The sequence below is a fragment of the Artemia franciscana genome, chromosome 4, assembly GCF_032884065.1.
Source record: "Artemia franciscana chromosome 4, ASM3288406v1, whole genome shotgun sequence".
NCBI classification, from domain to species: Eukaryota; Metazoa; Arthropoda; class Branchiopoda; order Anostraca; family Artemiidae; genus Artemia; species Artemia franciscana.
Window position 1 is genome coordinate 10094794 of NC_088866.1, and position 16821 is coordinate 10111614.

General features: G+C 32.4%; 1 protein-coding gene across 1 annotated transcript in view; it reads right to left on the reverse strand.

The window, feature by feature from the left end:
* Positions 1 to 16821, reverse strand: part of LOC136025971 (clustered mitochondria protein homolog) — an 86620-nt gene that overhangs the window by 57301 nt on the left and 12498 nt on the right. Inside the window, exons 3-5 of the mRNA XM_065702090.1 lie at positions 15638 to 15855; positions 12763 to 12860; positions 4753 to 5020 (exon numbers count right to left, since the gene is read on the reverse strand). Coding sequence (XP_065558162.1) covers positions 4753 to 5020; positions 12763 to 12860; positions 15638 to 15855 — 584 coding nt within the window. The remainder of the gene's footprint in view (positions 1 to 4752; positions 5021 to 12762; positions 12861 to 15637; positions 15856 to 16821) is intronic.

Sequence of the window (16821 nt, forward strand, 5' to 3'; positions counted from 1 at the left end):
TGAAACGATAATATTTTATAAATTCAAAATTAATGATCAGTAATTTTTTTTTTTATAATCTGGGAGAGTACAGAATTTCATTAGCCAGGAATGGCACACAGTATAAAATTCCATTTTTATCCACGAGAAGCTGAATGCCAATTTTACCACGAGTCAGTGAAGCATTGTCATGTATATATAATTTTCTAACAATTTTGGACGATTTTTACGTAAAACGTTAAAAAGAGAAAAGAAAATTCTGTCTAGTTTTTGTGGTTACAATTTAACACACTTTCACTTAAAAACTGAAGTTTTCAAGGCCCAATAAGTGAAACGATAATATTTTATAAATTCAAAATTAATGATCAGTAATTTTTTTTTTTATAATCTGGGAGAGTACAGAATTTCATTAGCCAGGAATGGCACACAGTATAAAATTCCATTTTTATCTAATTTTACCACGAGTCAGTGAAGCATTGTCATGTATATATAATTTTCTAACAATTTTGGACGATTTTTACGTAAAACGTTAAAAAGAGAAAAGAAAATTCTGTCTAGTTTTTGCGGTTACAATTTAACACACTTTCACTTAAAAACTGAAGTTTTCAAGGCCCAATAAGTGAAACGATAATATTTTATAAATTCAAAATTAATGATCAGTAATTTTTTTTTTTATAATCTGGGAGAGTACAGAATTTCATTAGCCAGGAATGGCACACAGTATAAAATTCCATTTTTATCCACGAGAAGCTGAATGCCAATTTTACCACGAGTCAGTGAAGCATTGTCATGTATATATAATTTTCTAACAATTTTGGACGATTTTTACGTAAAACGTTAAAAAGAGAAAAGAAAATTTTGTCTTGTTTTTGTGGTTACAATTTAACACACTTTCACTTAAAAACTGAAGTTTTCAAGGCCCAATAAGTGAAACGATAATATTTTATAAATTCAAAATTAATGATCAGTAATTTTTTTTTTTTATAATCTGGGAGAGTACAGAATTTCATTAGCCAGGAATGGCACACAGTATAAAATTCCATTTTTATCCACGAGAAGGTGAATGCCAATTTTACCACGAGTCAGTGAAGCATTGTCATGTATATATAATTTTCTAACAATTTTGGACGATTTTTACGTAAAACGTTAAAAAGAGAAAAGAAAATTCTGTCTAGTTTTTGTGGTTACAATTTAACACACTTTCACTTAAAAACTGAAGTTTTCAAGGCCCAATAAGTGAAACGATAATATTTTATAAATTCAAAATTAATGATCAGTAATTTTTTTTTTTATAATCTGGGAGAGTACAGAATTTCATTAGCCAGGAATGGCACACAGTATAAAATTCCATTTTTATCCACGAGAAGCTGAATGCCAATTTTACCACGAGTCAGTGAAGCATTGTCATGTATATATAATTTTCTAACAATTTTGGACGATTTTTACGTAAAACGTTAAAAAGAGAAAAGAAAATTTTGTCTTGTTTTTTTGGTTACAATTTAACACACTTTCACTTAAAAACTGAAGTTTTCAAGGCCCAATAAGTGAAACGATAATATTTTATAAATTCAAAATTAATGATCAGTAATTTTTTTTTTTATAATCTGGGAGAGTACAGAATTTCATTAGCCAGGAATGGCACACAGTATAAAATTCCATTTTTATCTAATTTTACCACGAGTCAGTGAAGCATTGTCATGTATATATAATTTTCTAACAATTTTGGACGATTTTTACGTAAAACGTTAAAAAGAGAAAAGAAAATTCTGTCTAGTTTTTGTGGTTACAATTTAACACACTTTCACTTAAAAACTGAAGTTTTCAAGGCCCAATAAGTGAAACGATAATATTTTATAAATTCAAAATTAATGATCAGTAATTTTTTTTTTTATAATCTGGGAGAGTACAGAATTTCATTAGCCAGGAATGGCACACAGTATAAAATTCCATTTTTATCCACGAGAAGCTGAATGCCAATTTTACCACGAGTCAGTGAAGCATTGTCATGTATATATAATTTTCTAACAATTTTGGACGATTTTTACGTAAAACGTTAAAAAGAGAAAAGAAAATTTTGTCTTGTTTTTGTGGTTACAATTTAACACACTTTCACTTAAAAACTGAAGTTTTCAAGGCCCAATAAGTGAAACGATAATATTTTATAAATTCAAAATTAATGATCAGTAATTTTTTTTTTTATAATCTGGGAGAGTACAGAATTTCATTAGCCAGGAATGGCACACAGTATAAAATTCCATTTTTATCCACGAGAAGGTGAATGCCAATTTTACCACGAGTCAGTGAAGCATTGTCATGTATATATAATTTTCTAACAATTTTGGACGATTTTTACGTAAAACGTTAAAAAGAGAAAAGAAAATTCTGTCTAGTTTTTGTGGTTACAATTTAACACACTTTCACTTAAAAACTGAAGTTTTCAAGGCCCAATAAGTGAAACGATAATATTTTATAAATTCAAAATTAATGATCAGTAATTTTTTTTTTTATAATCTGGGAGAGTACAGAATTTCATTAGCCAGGAATGGCACACAGTATAAAATTCCATTTTTATCTAATTTTACCACGAGTCAGTGAAGCATTGTCATGTATATATAATTTTCTAACAATTTTGGACGATTTTTACGTAAAACGTTAAAAAGAGAAAAGAAAATTCTGTCTAGTTTTTGTGGTTACAATTTAACACACTTTCACTTAAAAACTGAAGTTTTCAAGGCCCAATAAGTGAAACGATAATATTTTATAAATTCAAAATTAATGATCAGTAATTTTTTTTTTTTATAATCTGGGAGAGTACAGAATTTCATTAGCCAGGAATGGCACACAGTATAAAATTCCATTTTTATCCACGAGAAGCTGAATGCCAATTTTACCACGAGTCAGTGAAGCATTGTCATGTATATATAATTTTCTAACAATTTTGGACGATTTTTACGTAAAACGTTAAAAAGAGAAAAGAAAATTTTGTCTTGTTTTTGTGGTTACAATTTAACACACTTTCACTTAAAAACTGAAGTTTTCAAGGCCCAATAAGTGAAACGATAATATTTTATAAATTCAAAATTAATGATCAGTAATTTTTTTTTTTATAATCTGGGAGAGTACAGAATTTCATTAGCCAGGAATGGCACACAGTATAAAATTCCATTTTTATCCACGAGAAGGTGAATGCCAATTTTACCACGAGTCAGTGAAGCATTGTCATGTATATATAATTTTCTAACAATTTTGGACGATTTTTACGTAAAACGTTAAAAAGAGAAAAGAAAATTCTGTCTAGTTTTTGTGGTTACAATTTAACACACTTTCACTTAAAAACTGAAGTTTTCAAGGCCCAATAAGTGAAACGATAATATTTTATAAATTCAAAATTAATGATCAGTAATTTTTTTTTTTTATAATCTGGGAGAGTACAGAATTTCATTAGCCAGGAATGGCACACAGTATAAAATTCCATTTTTATCCACGAGAAGCTGAATGCCAATTTTACCACGAGTCAGTGAAGCATTGTCATGTATATATAATTTTCTAACAATTTTGGACGATTTTTACGTAAAACGTTAAAAAGAGAAAAGAAAATTTTGTCTTGTTTTTGTGGTTACAATTTAACACACTTTCACTTAAAAACTGAAGTTTTCAAGGCCCAATAAGTGAAACGATAATATTTTATAAATTCAAAATTAATGATCAGTAATTTCTTTTTTATAATCTGAGAGAGTACAGAATTTCATTAGCCAGGAATGGCACACAGTATAAAATTCCATTTTTATCCACGAGAAGCTGAATGCCAATTTTACCACGAGTCAGTGAAGCATTGTCATGTATATATAATTTTCTAACAATTTTGGACGATTTTTACGTAAAACGTTAAAAAGAGAAAAGAAAATTTTGTCTTGTTTTTGTGGTTACAATTTAACACACTTTCACTTAAAAACTGAAGTTTTCAAGGCCCAAGAAGTGAAACGATAATATTTTATAAATTCAAAATTAATGATCAGTAATTTCTTTTTTATAATCTGAGAGAGTACAGAATTTCATTAGCCAGGAATGGCACACAGTATAAAATTCCATTTTTATCCACGAGTCAGTGAATTCCAATTTTACCACGAGTCAGTGAAGCATTGTCATGTATATATAATTTTCTAACAATTTTGGACGATTTTTATGTTTAACGTTAAAAGAGAAAAGAAAATTTTGTCTAGTTTTTGTGGTTATAATTTAACACATTTTCATGTGTTACTATACAGGGTTACATATACTTTTGATTTGATAAAAATTTAAATAAAACAATAATTATCAAGCAGCTTCGATTAATAGTTCTTAAATACGAAATTCCGCAATACCCAATAATCCATTGGTTATTTTTTTCCTCTACGACCAGTTCACTTCCGCCAAGCACCTACTCCAGCTGAAAATCATCCGGTGCAGACATTATTTTAGTAATTTTCCTTGGAAAGAAAAGGCAATTAAGTGTAAATTAAAAAATAAATAGACACTGGCGTAATCTAATATTTTCCAAAACCAGTAAAGACAAAAACAAAATCTAATAGCAACTGGATTGTGTAACTAATAGTAACTGGATTTGGCACGAATTTCAATTACACTTTAAACCAAGTTTTAGAGCAAATTTATCAATTGAATTTTTTTTTGTTTCTCACCCAAACTATTTCCAGTAAATCCAGTAAATATGATTCTGGTAATATACAAGCTCAATACATTACCTATTAAATGATACAAATGAAAAAAAAAAATTACTGGTTGAGATAAAATCCACGCGAGCAAGCAGTCACATGATATCTTTTATCCTCCATGGTGATGATTGTGATGTAAAGAAGATCTCCATGCATTTTTCTTGGTCCTGGAGGGGGATTCCATGGAGAAGATGTAAGAACTTTAATACACAGCTGGCCCTTTAAATCTTTAATTCCAGGTAAAAGAGACGAAAGAGGGCGGTCCTTGGAACCAGGGATAATATAATCAGGAGGTGTACAGTCAATACTTTCTGGGCGGCTCTTCTTTTTCTCTGAAATAGAATAAAATAAACATTGTATTTGCGTAAAAGTCATTCAATTATATTTTGTATCTCTGGGCAGGGGGGTTAGACAGACTGTGATAAATATATTTGGTAAAAAAAAGAAAAAAAAAGAAAATGGCCAATCGAAAATACTTCCTTGAAAACAGCTGTGTTTAACATGATAGACAGCTAGGTATCGAGCATTAGAGAAAATAAAACATAGACATTTAAAAAGAAAGTAACATCGCTATTATTGCTACTAATAACACAAGTATCGGCAGACCCATCACAGCGAAAAACTCTGATTAGTCTTAATAGTCCGTCTTTAGCAATTGTTTTAACTTAAACCTATAAACAAAACATAAGTGGGAGCAAAAAGTTGAGACAGAATCAATAGATATTGCCTTTTTAGAGTGTTTGGTTTTACTCCTGTAAAACCCTGTTGAAGTTAATTTTCATCTCCCTGAGCCCCCTTACAAGATAGCCAACGATTTGAACCTGCATCTTGCGTCCATAGTACAAAGTCTCCCCCCTTTCACTGGCTCAGGTCAAACTATTCCTCCCTCCACCTCTTTCCCCCAAATTTCTCCCTCTGATGTTATAAATAAAATCCGAAAGCTTAAAAAATCAAGTACTTGCCCATTAGACATCCCAATTGACTTGATTAAAGCCTTTTCAGACACAATTGCTGGGGCTTTATCTGATATTTTTAACCAAATTACAAAATCTGGTAAATTCCCAAGTTGCTGGAAACTAGGTTTTATAGCACCCATCCCAAAGAAATCTTCCAGTCTGACTATAACCAACATGCGTCCTATTACGCTCACTCCAGTTTTTTCTAAGCTTTACGAAGGTTCCTTTGTGACTGGCTTAAAATTAAAAGCATACCACACATTGACATCCGACAGTTTGGTAATTTAAGAAAAACCTCCATCACCCATTACCTTGTACACTTGATTCACGCCATCCTAAGTGAACTAGAGAAACCAAATGTTTGGCTAAACTGGTTTTAGTCGATTTCCAAAAAGCGTTTGACTTAGTTGACCACAATATCCTAATCCGTTTACTACAAGATAACTTTGAAATTGACCCACTCTTAGTAAATATTGTTATATCGTTCCTTTCAAACAGATCACAAGTTGTAAAATACAAAAATACTTACTCTAATCCCCTCCCTAGGTACTGTGGAATATCTCAAGGAACCTTATTGGGACCACTCTTATTTCTTGTCATGATTAACGAAATTGGCAAGGAATTCCCCCAAAGATGGAAATATGTGGATGACTTGTCGATCCTTGAAGTATGTCACAGGAATATTAAAAGTGACCCCGTTGAAATCCTAACCCAATGTTCGGATGAATCTAAGAATTTAAATATGACAGTAAATCCCACTAAATCACAGATAATGACGATCAACTTCTTGAAATCTACTCCTGTTTTTTGCGACCCGATCCCACGCGAAATGCTAGTGAAACATGTTAAGCTCCTTGGTGTCACAATTTCTAATGATCTTAAGTGGGACACACATGTTTCCAACATTGTTAAACAAGCAAATGTTTCACTATCCATGTTTAAGCTGCTAAACAAATCTAATTGTCCTAAGATACATTCCATCCGTGTTTACTTATCCTTTATCAGCCGTTATTAGAATATACATGTCCGGTCTGGCATTCGCAACTTTCAAATGAACTTAGTGACAAAATCGAGTCGGTCCAAAAGCGTTCGCTCAGGATCATTTACAAAGAAGGCAAAATTCCATACTCCTTACTCCTTAAAGCTGCACGCATTAACACCTTAAAAGAAAGGAGGGAAAAAATTTGCCTGCTTTTCGCTAAATCAGTCATTTCCAATCCCCGTACTGAGGACTTACTCCCTGATTTTCACAATCCCATTAGACTCCGACTCCCCCGGTCAGCCTCCTTAGCAATCCCAACTTACTCTCCGATCCATGCTGCTACAGAGAGGTTTCGTAAAAGTTTTATCCCCTTTATTCTGGAACACCTTAATAATAATAATTCGTGATTATGTACTTGCCAAATTCCCCTTTTCCTTTATTGCCGATTTTATTTTTGATTTACTGTAATGTTTTGTAATTTAATTGTCAAGTTTACTGATTTGTCCTTTATCTTGATGATTTTGCCTTTTTAATTTCTTTTCAATTTCAAGTGTTTGACTTAATGTACTGATTTGAAATTGTTTTTTCTTAACTTTTACTGACATACAAAGCGAATTGGCTCTATAGAGCTTGTGATAGTCCTTTGAAAATAAATATTATCTTATCTTATCTCCTAATATTTTTCTCGATTTAAAAATCCCAATTTAATTTTAAAGAACATTGAATTGGCTTTAAAATTAGTGAAGTCCTACAACTAAAAAGATTCATACTTTTAGATTCCAAGAGCCATTGACTAAATTATAAATTCAACTGATGGTAGAATAGTATGATTTATTGGCTAAAATAGCACAAAAGCTAGTATAAGCACGTCAGACCAACTACAATGATAAAACAGATGTTAGGGGATAAGCAATAAAACAGAAAGTTAAATCAATTATCAAAATGGGAAACAAAATAGGGTAGAAAATAGTTTTTGTATCTCATGGTCAACATTTGGGGACGCAAGTCAAGTTGGGTATTTGGATCTCTACGAGCATTGAGTCTTGTGTTTGGAAGGAGTGGGGGATTTTCAAAGTTCATGGTAAGGATGTGACGTCGTGATTCCAATGTACTAAGTTCCAGTCTAGCCAAACTTTCATCGTATTTAGTATAGGACGTCCTCAGTATAATTTTTATTGCTCTTTTTTGAATATTTTCAACATTAGAGCATTGGTCTTTGGTCGACCCTGGGTGCCAGACAGGACACGCATACTCAAGAAAGGGTCTTATATAAGAACAATGCATTATTTTAAGGTTCTGGATTAATTTGGAAAACCGTTTAAGAAGGGAGAAAGATTTAAGGAGAAAACTACCAGATTTAAATAAGTGGGAAATGTGGGACTTCCATTGAAGGTCATTGTCCAACTGCAAACCAAGCAGTTTAACCGTACTTAAATTTGGTATGCAAAGGTCATTATTGATAAGGGATATATTTTTTTTAAAGGAGAATAGCATGAAACTTCTTTAGAGCATGCTTAAGTTGAGTTTAACATTGTCGAGATCATTCGTTAAATAGTTAATGAGTGAGTCAAGTATAACGTCCGAAGTAGTAGAGTAGACAAAGGTTAAGTAATATCAAATCATCAGCAAATTTAAAAGAATTGTCAAAACTTGGTAAAACATAATCAAAAAGAATTACTCCATAGGAAATCAAGGAAAAACCTGAGGAGTCCCCGGAGGACTATACGTTGTTCAGGGTCAGACGAAAAACAAGCTACCATACGTAGAAAAAAAACTCTGCCACCTAAAGCCCTTGTATTATCAACTGTCTGATGATACAAGTTGTCGAAGGCTTTGCTAAAATCAGCAAAAACAGCCTCAACGTAGGAGCTATTTAACTCATGTTTGAAAGCAATGTCACGTATACAAATTAAGCAAAGGGTGGTGCTATGATTCGACCTAAAGCCAACTGATTTGGGTTGATTTTATCTTGAATATCGTCAAAAACAAAATTGTAAATTAAACTTTCAAAAATTTTAGAAAAAATGGAGGTTTTCGACATTGGTCTTAAGTCAAAGTGAACTTTTGGGGTCTTAGTTTTCGGTACAGGTGATATTATAACTCGTTTAAAACACACTGGGAAAATATCATATGCAAACATTGGTTAAAATAGCAAATAGAGCTACACTTAAATACTTTGCACTTTCCCCTGGATATACTGACTTGTTTGTGTCAATATTTTCGAGTTTAAGTTGGGTCTGCTGTATTTCAATCACAGGAATGCCATTCACTGAACAGTTGGCCGGCATATGTTGGAGTGGCGGGTGAATTTCACAAATTGAGACAAAATGATCATTAATGGTATCCACGCTTTGTGGGTCACCATTTCTCTCCAGAAAGAAAATTTTTGAAGAGACCTTTCCCATGAGATCTTGGACACTTTTGAGAAATTTCTTAAAGTCAGAATACAATAGCTTATTGAGCACGTGAGCACCATGCTCCTTTCTCGCTTTACGAATTTCACTAACAACAATGTTTTGAAGTTTCCCAGATTCTTGGAAAAATCCTTCCTTAAAGAGTTTACCACGTTCATTTATTAGGCACCAAATATTTTGTATTTATCCTTTTGGATAAATTTTATTTTTTTACTTTAATAAATTTTTTTACTTAAAATAATTTGTTTATTTTTGATTTTATTTGTTTATGGTTTACTATTAGATTTACGAGTAACTTTTATCACTTTCACTGGATTTGGAGCTAAGTTTTACTTCTCGTCATTAATGAGTCTATATGAATAGCTGATCAATTGTTTTGGTGAAAAGGATAATAAAGGGGTCTAAAAGATGCATAGATGGTCACTTGCCCCTAATGGAGGAGTCATTTTGGGGGCACAGTAATAATCTTCCATATTGCTAAAAATCAAGTCTAGGGTTTTGTCACCGCCTGTAGGCGACTTGACCACTTAGTCAGGATTAAAGCCACTTTTGGTCTAGCTCATGAAAATAGCCAAATAATGTAATTGCGGCATAAAGATAGTTGCAGTGAATTCTGTCAGTACTGTTGTAATATACTTGTAATATACTAGATAGTACTAACACACAGTACATTTAGCTCAAGATGATATTCCGATTAAGCTGAGTCAATATGACATGACACAAGAGGAAGTGTCTTCCAATGTGAAATAACCTAAAAAGCGCTTTCAGTTTGTTTGCCAAAAGCTGAACTTTATGTAAAAATAAAGTAAAATTTTGCGTCACTTTGGTCGACGAGCACTTTTCCTTACGAAAGGAGGAGAGGGAAAAGGACAGTAACCAAACTCCTGGTTAAAGTAGTCTTTGTTTGTTTTAAGTTTGACTAGGATATTCAACTTAATTTTTACTCGTTCTAAGATTTATTTATTCATTTATAGCAGTATCTTTATGTTTGGTAGGATTATTTATTTTAATCTTGTTTGTTTTGGGTTCCATTCATTCTTTAATTGTAATTTAACCGTATAAAAACGTCTATTTAATAGCCCTTCATTTTCATTGTAGACTGTATATATGTATGTTAAAGTCCAATACACCACAATGTGTTAGAAACTGTAAGGCTATGTGTATAGCTTTTTAAGAATTTTAAACTGATTGGCAACCTCAGTATTTCCACTTCCTATCATTTTGGCCCTAGATGGACCAAAATTTATGTTTTCTTGTCTACAAAAGTAGTAACTTTTGGTCTAGCTCACGAAAATCGCCAAATAATGTAATTGCAGCATAAGGATAGTTGCAGTGAATTCTGTCAGTATAAAGTTGTAGATAAGCCGTCAGGCCCTTCTGAAATCCACTACGTGGTAGGGTAATAAATAGTACAAAAAAATCATGGAAGATACTTCTTTTGGGAGGTATTTGGTTCTGGTCAAGAGCCACAAAACTTCAGTTTTGGAGTTGTTCTCTATTTCAGAAAATGAAATATCCGATTTGGGAGTGTAGACCAACAAAAAATAGCCACTCCTCCACCATAAGATAGAGGGATATCATCTTTGTCCAATCTGGGCTTAAAATGGGAGTCATAATTTGGAATCGAGCAAAAATCATCAGTGGTAGACCCAGTTTTGGTAAGGAAAGCAATATCAATCTGGTTTCTGTCAAGACTAATTTGTAATTCATCCATTTTATTTACCAGTGACCTTATATTCGCAAGAAGGATTTGGGGAAATGAGTAGGAGGGGGTGCGACGTATCATACCAGGGTTCAAAGAGAGGTAAAAAAATATTACACGGTGTCAACCACAGCTTGACTACATCGTTAAAACATATATCCCCGGAGTCTATAATCCTAGCAGATCAGGATAATCAATTCGACTGAAGCTAGACTTTTTAGAATCCTGATACCCCCCTTTATTCAAAATTTTACAAATTTACCTGAAGGAAGCTTAAAAGGGCATTAACTTGGTATCTTTTTCGGGTCGTCCTCTAGGTATATTTTATGCTGATGAAAAATTTTGTCTGAATAAAATAGCTTTTATACAATGTATGACATCATTGCAATACTATTCAGTATTTTTCTTTCTGTAATTGCATATGAATGTGAAGCCATTCTTATGAAAAAGTTTTTTTTCAAAATTAAGGCTCTGAAGTATAGTAAGCCGAAGGGTGCACATCCTGCCCATGACCCACCAAAATATTGTCATGTCTACCAGTGGGGCCTACGCCACAAATTAGAGCCCTGCGGTTGGACTACACTATTACAATAGATATCCCACAGAATCTATAATGCTTACATCTAAAAAAAAAAATTAAAAATAGTCTGACAGCACAAAAAAAGAAGATCAAATCAAATGGGCGCTGACGTAGCCATACAACAAATGAAACTACAGTCGCAAATACATTCACTATGTTCGATTTAGCTACCTTTTCGCTTTCAACAAGGTGACGCATCAATCAAAAGGCTTATTTGTGCAGCTGATCAATTTTACCTTTTCCTGATATTTATTATCCGATCCTAATTACTCAGTTTTTTAGTCTTTAAATCTTAAGTTCACCAGTTTCTAGAATTTTTTCCACTTTCTTTTTGGACGCAGAGAAAAAAAAATCATTTTTTTCGCTACTGGCCTCATCCATTTTTTTTTAAGTATCAGATTAGTCCTGTTTTTCTATAGCTATACACCTAAGTTTCGATCTTAATCTATCATCTCTTGGGAGAACAATTTTTAGCAGGGACGGATGTTCTCTTTACTCCATCAAAAGGGGAAAAACGACTCTCATTATACTCCTTTTAGACCCCCTATTTATGTTACAAATTTTGAGAAAATTGGTGAAGCAGTTTTTTTTCCTCTATGAATTCAAAAACAGACGGACATCACGACGTTCATCATAAGTATACAGATTATTTTTCAAACATTTTTCCGTTGGTCAAACCTGGCCTTGCCAAAAGTCAAAGGGACTCAAACCTGAAAGAACTCACAGAAATGAATTTTTTTGTATTTAGACTAGGAAACTATTATTTTTAATATGTAAGTAACACAGCTAAATAGATTTCTATAAATATAATTATCGGCTCAATTTGCCTGTCACTTGGTATAATTAAGCAATTGAGACAGATTCAAGGATTCTCAGTGTTACTACTGAGTTAACCGCAATGGTAATGGATGAAACATTAGTTCATTTTGTTACTCCATGTTATTTTCATAAAATCATAACCTTTGAAACTGACCTAAACAGCCAGTTGCGACTTATTTTTCTTTTTAACTGGCAATGGGGAAAAAAGTCTCATAAAAAAAATATTAATGATTCTGAGATAGAACAGTCCCTAAACCCGCAGTCAAACCCTATATCCTGTCTCCGGCCATTTAATGCCCGATTAGTCTTTTTTCGGGGGGGGGGGGCATATTAAATGACATATTGGGGTTTAAGTTGAACTTCCAGAAATTTTTCTAAGTTTCATTGATTTTACCAATATTTGAAAGTTGGACTGAATATGACCAATGGTACAGGTCTTATTAGACGTAATAATATGAAAACAGAAAAACATTTTTAGTTCTACTACTAACAAAAAATTGCCACTAAAAATTAAAGTCTAATTTCGTGAATATTTACCAATAAATAAAATTGATCAATAAAAAAGGTAAGGGTCATCCAAATATTTTAAACTTACGAATAATACCCTGTTTTTACACTTACCTAATATATCTCCTTGTGTTATAACATTGAGAAAGGACATAGAGTTGCAGTCAACTCCATTCAGAGCATCAGAAGGATCTGACGCCTTCAACAAATCCCTGAAAAAGAATATAAAGAAGCTAAAAATTATGTAAAAAAACAAACTAAGCTGATAAAAATGTATTCAGAAGAAAGTGGCAAAATAAAATTCAGCCTTAAAAACTTTTTGTTACTCGTGAACTTCAAAACGCAAAAAATTATCATTCTACTAGTGAGGGGGGGGGGAGCCCTGGATTATTATTTCCGAATAAATTATAGTCAGTGTAGTTGGCTCCACCAATGTGTTAACATTGTCATTGACGTGGTAAACCTAATTCATCCGCTCTTTTTATATAGCCCAGTTCCTTTTTTCTTAGTTGAAAAGGTATACTAAATTTAAAAAACTGAAAATACTAGTAAAGTCGTAAATCTATACTGTTAATATAAAAAACTCAAGAATGGCTGGAAATGTATATTCCTGTAAGCAGTTTTTGCTAAAACTGTCATATTTTTACCTCATGAGTGTCATGGAATGTCAATAATTATTAATATTTTTGTGTTCCAGGAAGGAGAAGCTAATGCTTCCTTTGTATCCCCCAAACACATAACGTAGATAAAATTAGCAATAACAGCAAAAAATCGTTGTTAATCCATTTCCAAAACAATGATTTAGAATTTCTGTTGATCTGAATCAAAGGGGGAAGGGGCATGAGGGTCTCTGTTTCTCCCTCTTCATAAAAGAGCATTAATTCTACGATTCTCACCATATTTTCTTGCAATTTTCCGATACACCAATTTTTTTTCAACCCCGACCCTACTTACACACCGTTATGGCCACGTTTGGTCCAAACTATTCCGACTCTGGAAAAAGAAAACGGAAACAAGATGATTGAAAAAATTCTTATGACTACCAAATGATTTCTTGGCTTGAGCTCATATCTGAATGAGAGGGATTTCAATATTTTACCAGATGTTGGAGCCTGAAGGTTGAAGAAAGTAGGGTTTATCTGGAACAACTATGTTTATCCCTTTCTTCTCATACTTTTGGTAATATTTGGTAATATAGGTGTATTGGTAATATAGGATGGTATAGGTAATATATGATAATATAGGTAATACAGGTAATATAATATAGTAATATTTGGTAATATAGGTAATATAATATAGGTACTACATACAGGATGGAAGGGTAGGCTACTAGACCACTTGCTTCAAACTCCAAAGAAGGGATAGTTATTAGACATGTTATTTAATGCTGAAGAATTTATAGATAAATGAAGCACCACATTTTTTTGTAGAAAAAGGGGCTATAGATAGTTTTTGGCGAAAATTCTAAGATCTGTAACTCACGCGCACTTCCACTGGATTCATCAATAAATACCCAATCCTCAGTACTGCAAATTGGTTAGACTTACCGGTGACCATTATTGAAAATTCCTAGTTTGGAAGGCTTAAATAGGTGTAATTAGGAACTGCGCAATTGGATAAATAGCCACTATAGTTCATATTTTTAAAGTTTTAGTAAAATTTTTAGATGCTCAGCTTCACTAGAGATTGAAACTCAAAACTGAAAATATAAGAGACCATAAATACTGAAAGAGAGCTGTGGGAGAGAAACATAGCAATTTACATTTATTAACCTGTTTCCCAAAAAAGAGACGCGAGACATATAGTGTTGGTGACGTTAATGTTAACGTGACTTTGAGTGGAAAGATTATTATATCGCCGAGTGGAGAAGAAGTGGGATAAATAAAAAGTGTACAAACAACGGCTCCATATTTTACTTAAAAAACATCGGTGAATATGCAAAACATGGTCTCTCAACCAAAAAAAAGCACCCTCTTTTTACCATGAGAAAATAGTCAGTATATATATATATATATATATATATATATATATATATATATATATATATATATATATATATATATATATATATATATATAAGGTAATTTTGGTACATGGCAAGGAGAAACGGTCTTTATTTTAATCAGAACACAAAAAACTTTGTAATGTTTTCTATCCCAGAACTGCCTAAATCCATATAACTCAAACCATAAAGATAAATTTTAGTCTTATAATATTCTCGTTTATTCTGATTCTTTAGATATTTCTTGCCCTTATAATAGAAGCCCATATCTCATTTATTTCACAGCATGTTGAAAATTCCCATAGTTTAAAACATTGCAAGAGACTGGCATACCTTCAATAAAACGTTTGAAATCTTAAAAATTACATTATATACCAAAATATTAAAACTATTTAATATTAAATATTTTAAACTTAATGTATTTAATTTAAAACATAAAATAATTAATTACTAAAATATTAATATATTAAATTTGAAATGTTAAATAAAAGAAATATTGAAATATTTAATAAAATTATTAAATGATACTTTATCAGTGTAAATCCAGAATTATTTTTCTGCCACCTTTTTGCAGTCAATGTGATTGAATGGTTCATTTGTTTTTAAAAGATTTGTTTTTTATTTCAATTTGCAGATTTTATTCTATTCTATACTTTTCTTTATTTTACTCTGAGATCGGCAGAGCGGAAATTTCAGCCAAAACATTTACATTATGTTCAGTTTTAGCTTATTTTTTTCCCTGTTTATTCGCTCTATGTGTTGTTTCTTACGTCATCAACCTTGAAACCACTTTGGGCCAGGATGACCGCCACCGAACAGTGATGAAGCATCCGATGATTAAAATAATAAAAAAAAAACAAGCCACCATCGCAAAATTTCAAAGCATTTGGAAGATAGACTAGGAAATCCTCCAGGTGAGATGGCCAGGTGGCAATGTATTGTCTCAAGGAAAATCAGGAATTTCGCGAGTGAAAAGAAAATAAATACCTAACGTGTCTGAGATGTATTCTAGCCTCTCTGACTGTATACGGTTCTTCAACAACTTTAATCACGGATCCTTCTTTAAGGCCTTCTATGGTTTTCAGCTCCACAAAGTTATCCAAAGTAACCCCGTCTAGCTGGAGAGAAAAACAAGTTCTATGGCATGTGTCTTCTCTATCCATTAAAAGCTGATGGATCTCTTGGACTAATTCCATACTTGAAACCTAAGAAATATACAACTGTGAACACACCAATGATTTTAGTAGAATTTTTTTAAGGATTGGAAATAAATTCATATAATCAGTCTAACTAGAAACAAACATTAATTACTAATGTATGTCATCAATCAGAAATTGATCTAACTTTAGTTTCATTTAGCAATCGATCAGCACATGTCTTTTAAGTTATTCTGAAATATTTATTTCCACTGCCCATGGCATGTCCAACTGAACATCAATACATGCATGACAGTTTTCCTATGGAAAGCAATAATAAAATTTTTACCCTTATTGCAAACTGGGAAGAATTTAAGAAAACATAGTCTCTATACCACTTTTAAAAATTCAACCAAAATAGTCTTTCAAATGTGGCGAGGTAAAAACAACCCTATCCCGGGCAGACATGTTTATAGAATCAATTGTTCTCGCGGTTACTTTTGTATTGAGAGGCCACGCAAACAAATAAGGGAAAGACTATTTGAACATAAGTCTTCAAAGGACAAAACCATGAAGTTCTCCAAAGGCCTTCACTGTGTTGCAAAGCAACACACTTCTGCTTGCACAGCAGCTTTTTTATCGTGAGCAATGTTAAAGTAATTTTATTTTGGTCTGTAGCTCCGAAACAGCAAGAGATGCGAAGTTAACAAAACCATGAAGCTGCACCAAATGCCTTCATGGTGTTGAGGAGCAACAACTGGAAATTCATGGATACATTTATAAGATACACTTACTTTCATTAAAAAGGTTATGAAATGTTAAAAACAAAATCAATTGCATTAGATAGCACTAGTCAGAGAAACATTGGTCTACAGTTGCTTGCCCCTCCTAAACGTGTAGTATCACACTAACCTTCTTAATTACAATTGGAAAAAACCCTCCTTTAAAACACCTCCCCATAAAACTTTGCAAACTTAATAGAAATATGCAAAACAAATTAAATAACTTTCAAAGAACTGAACTCCAACTCAAGAG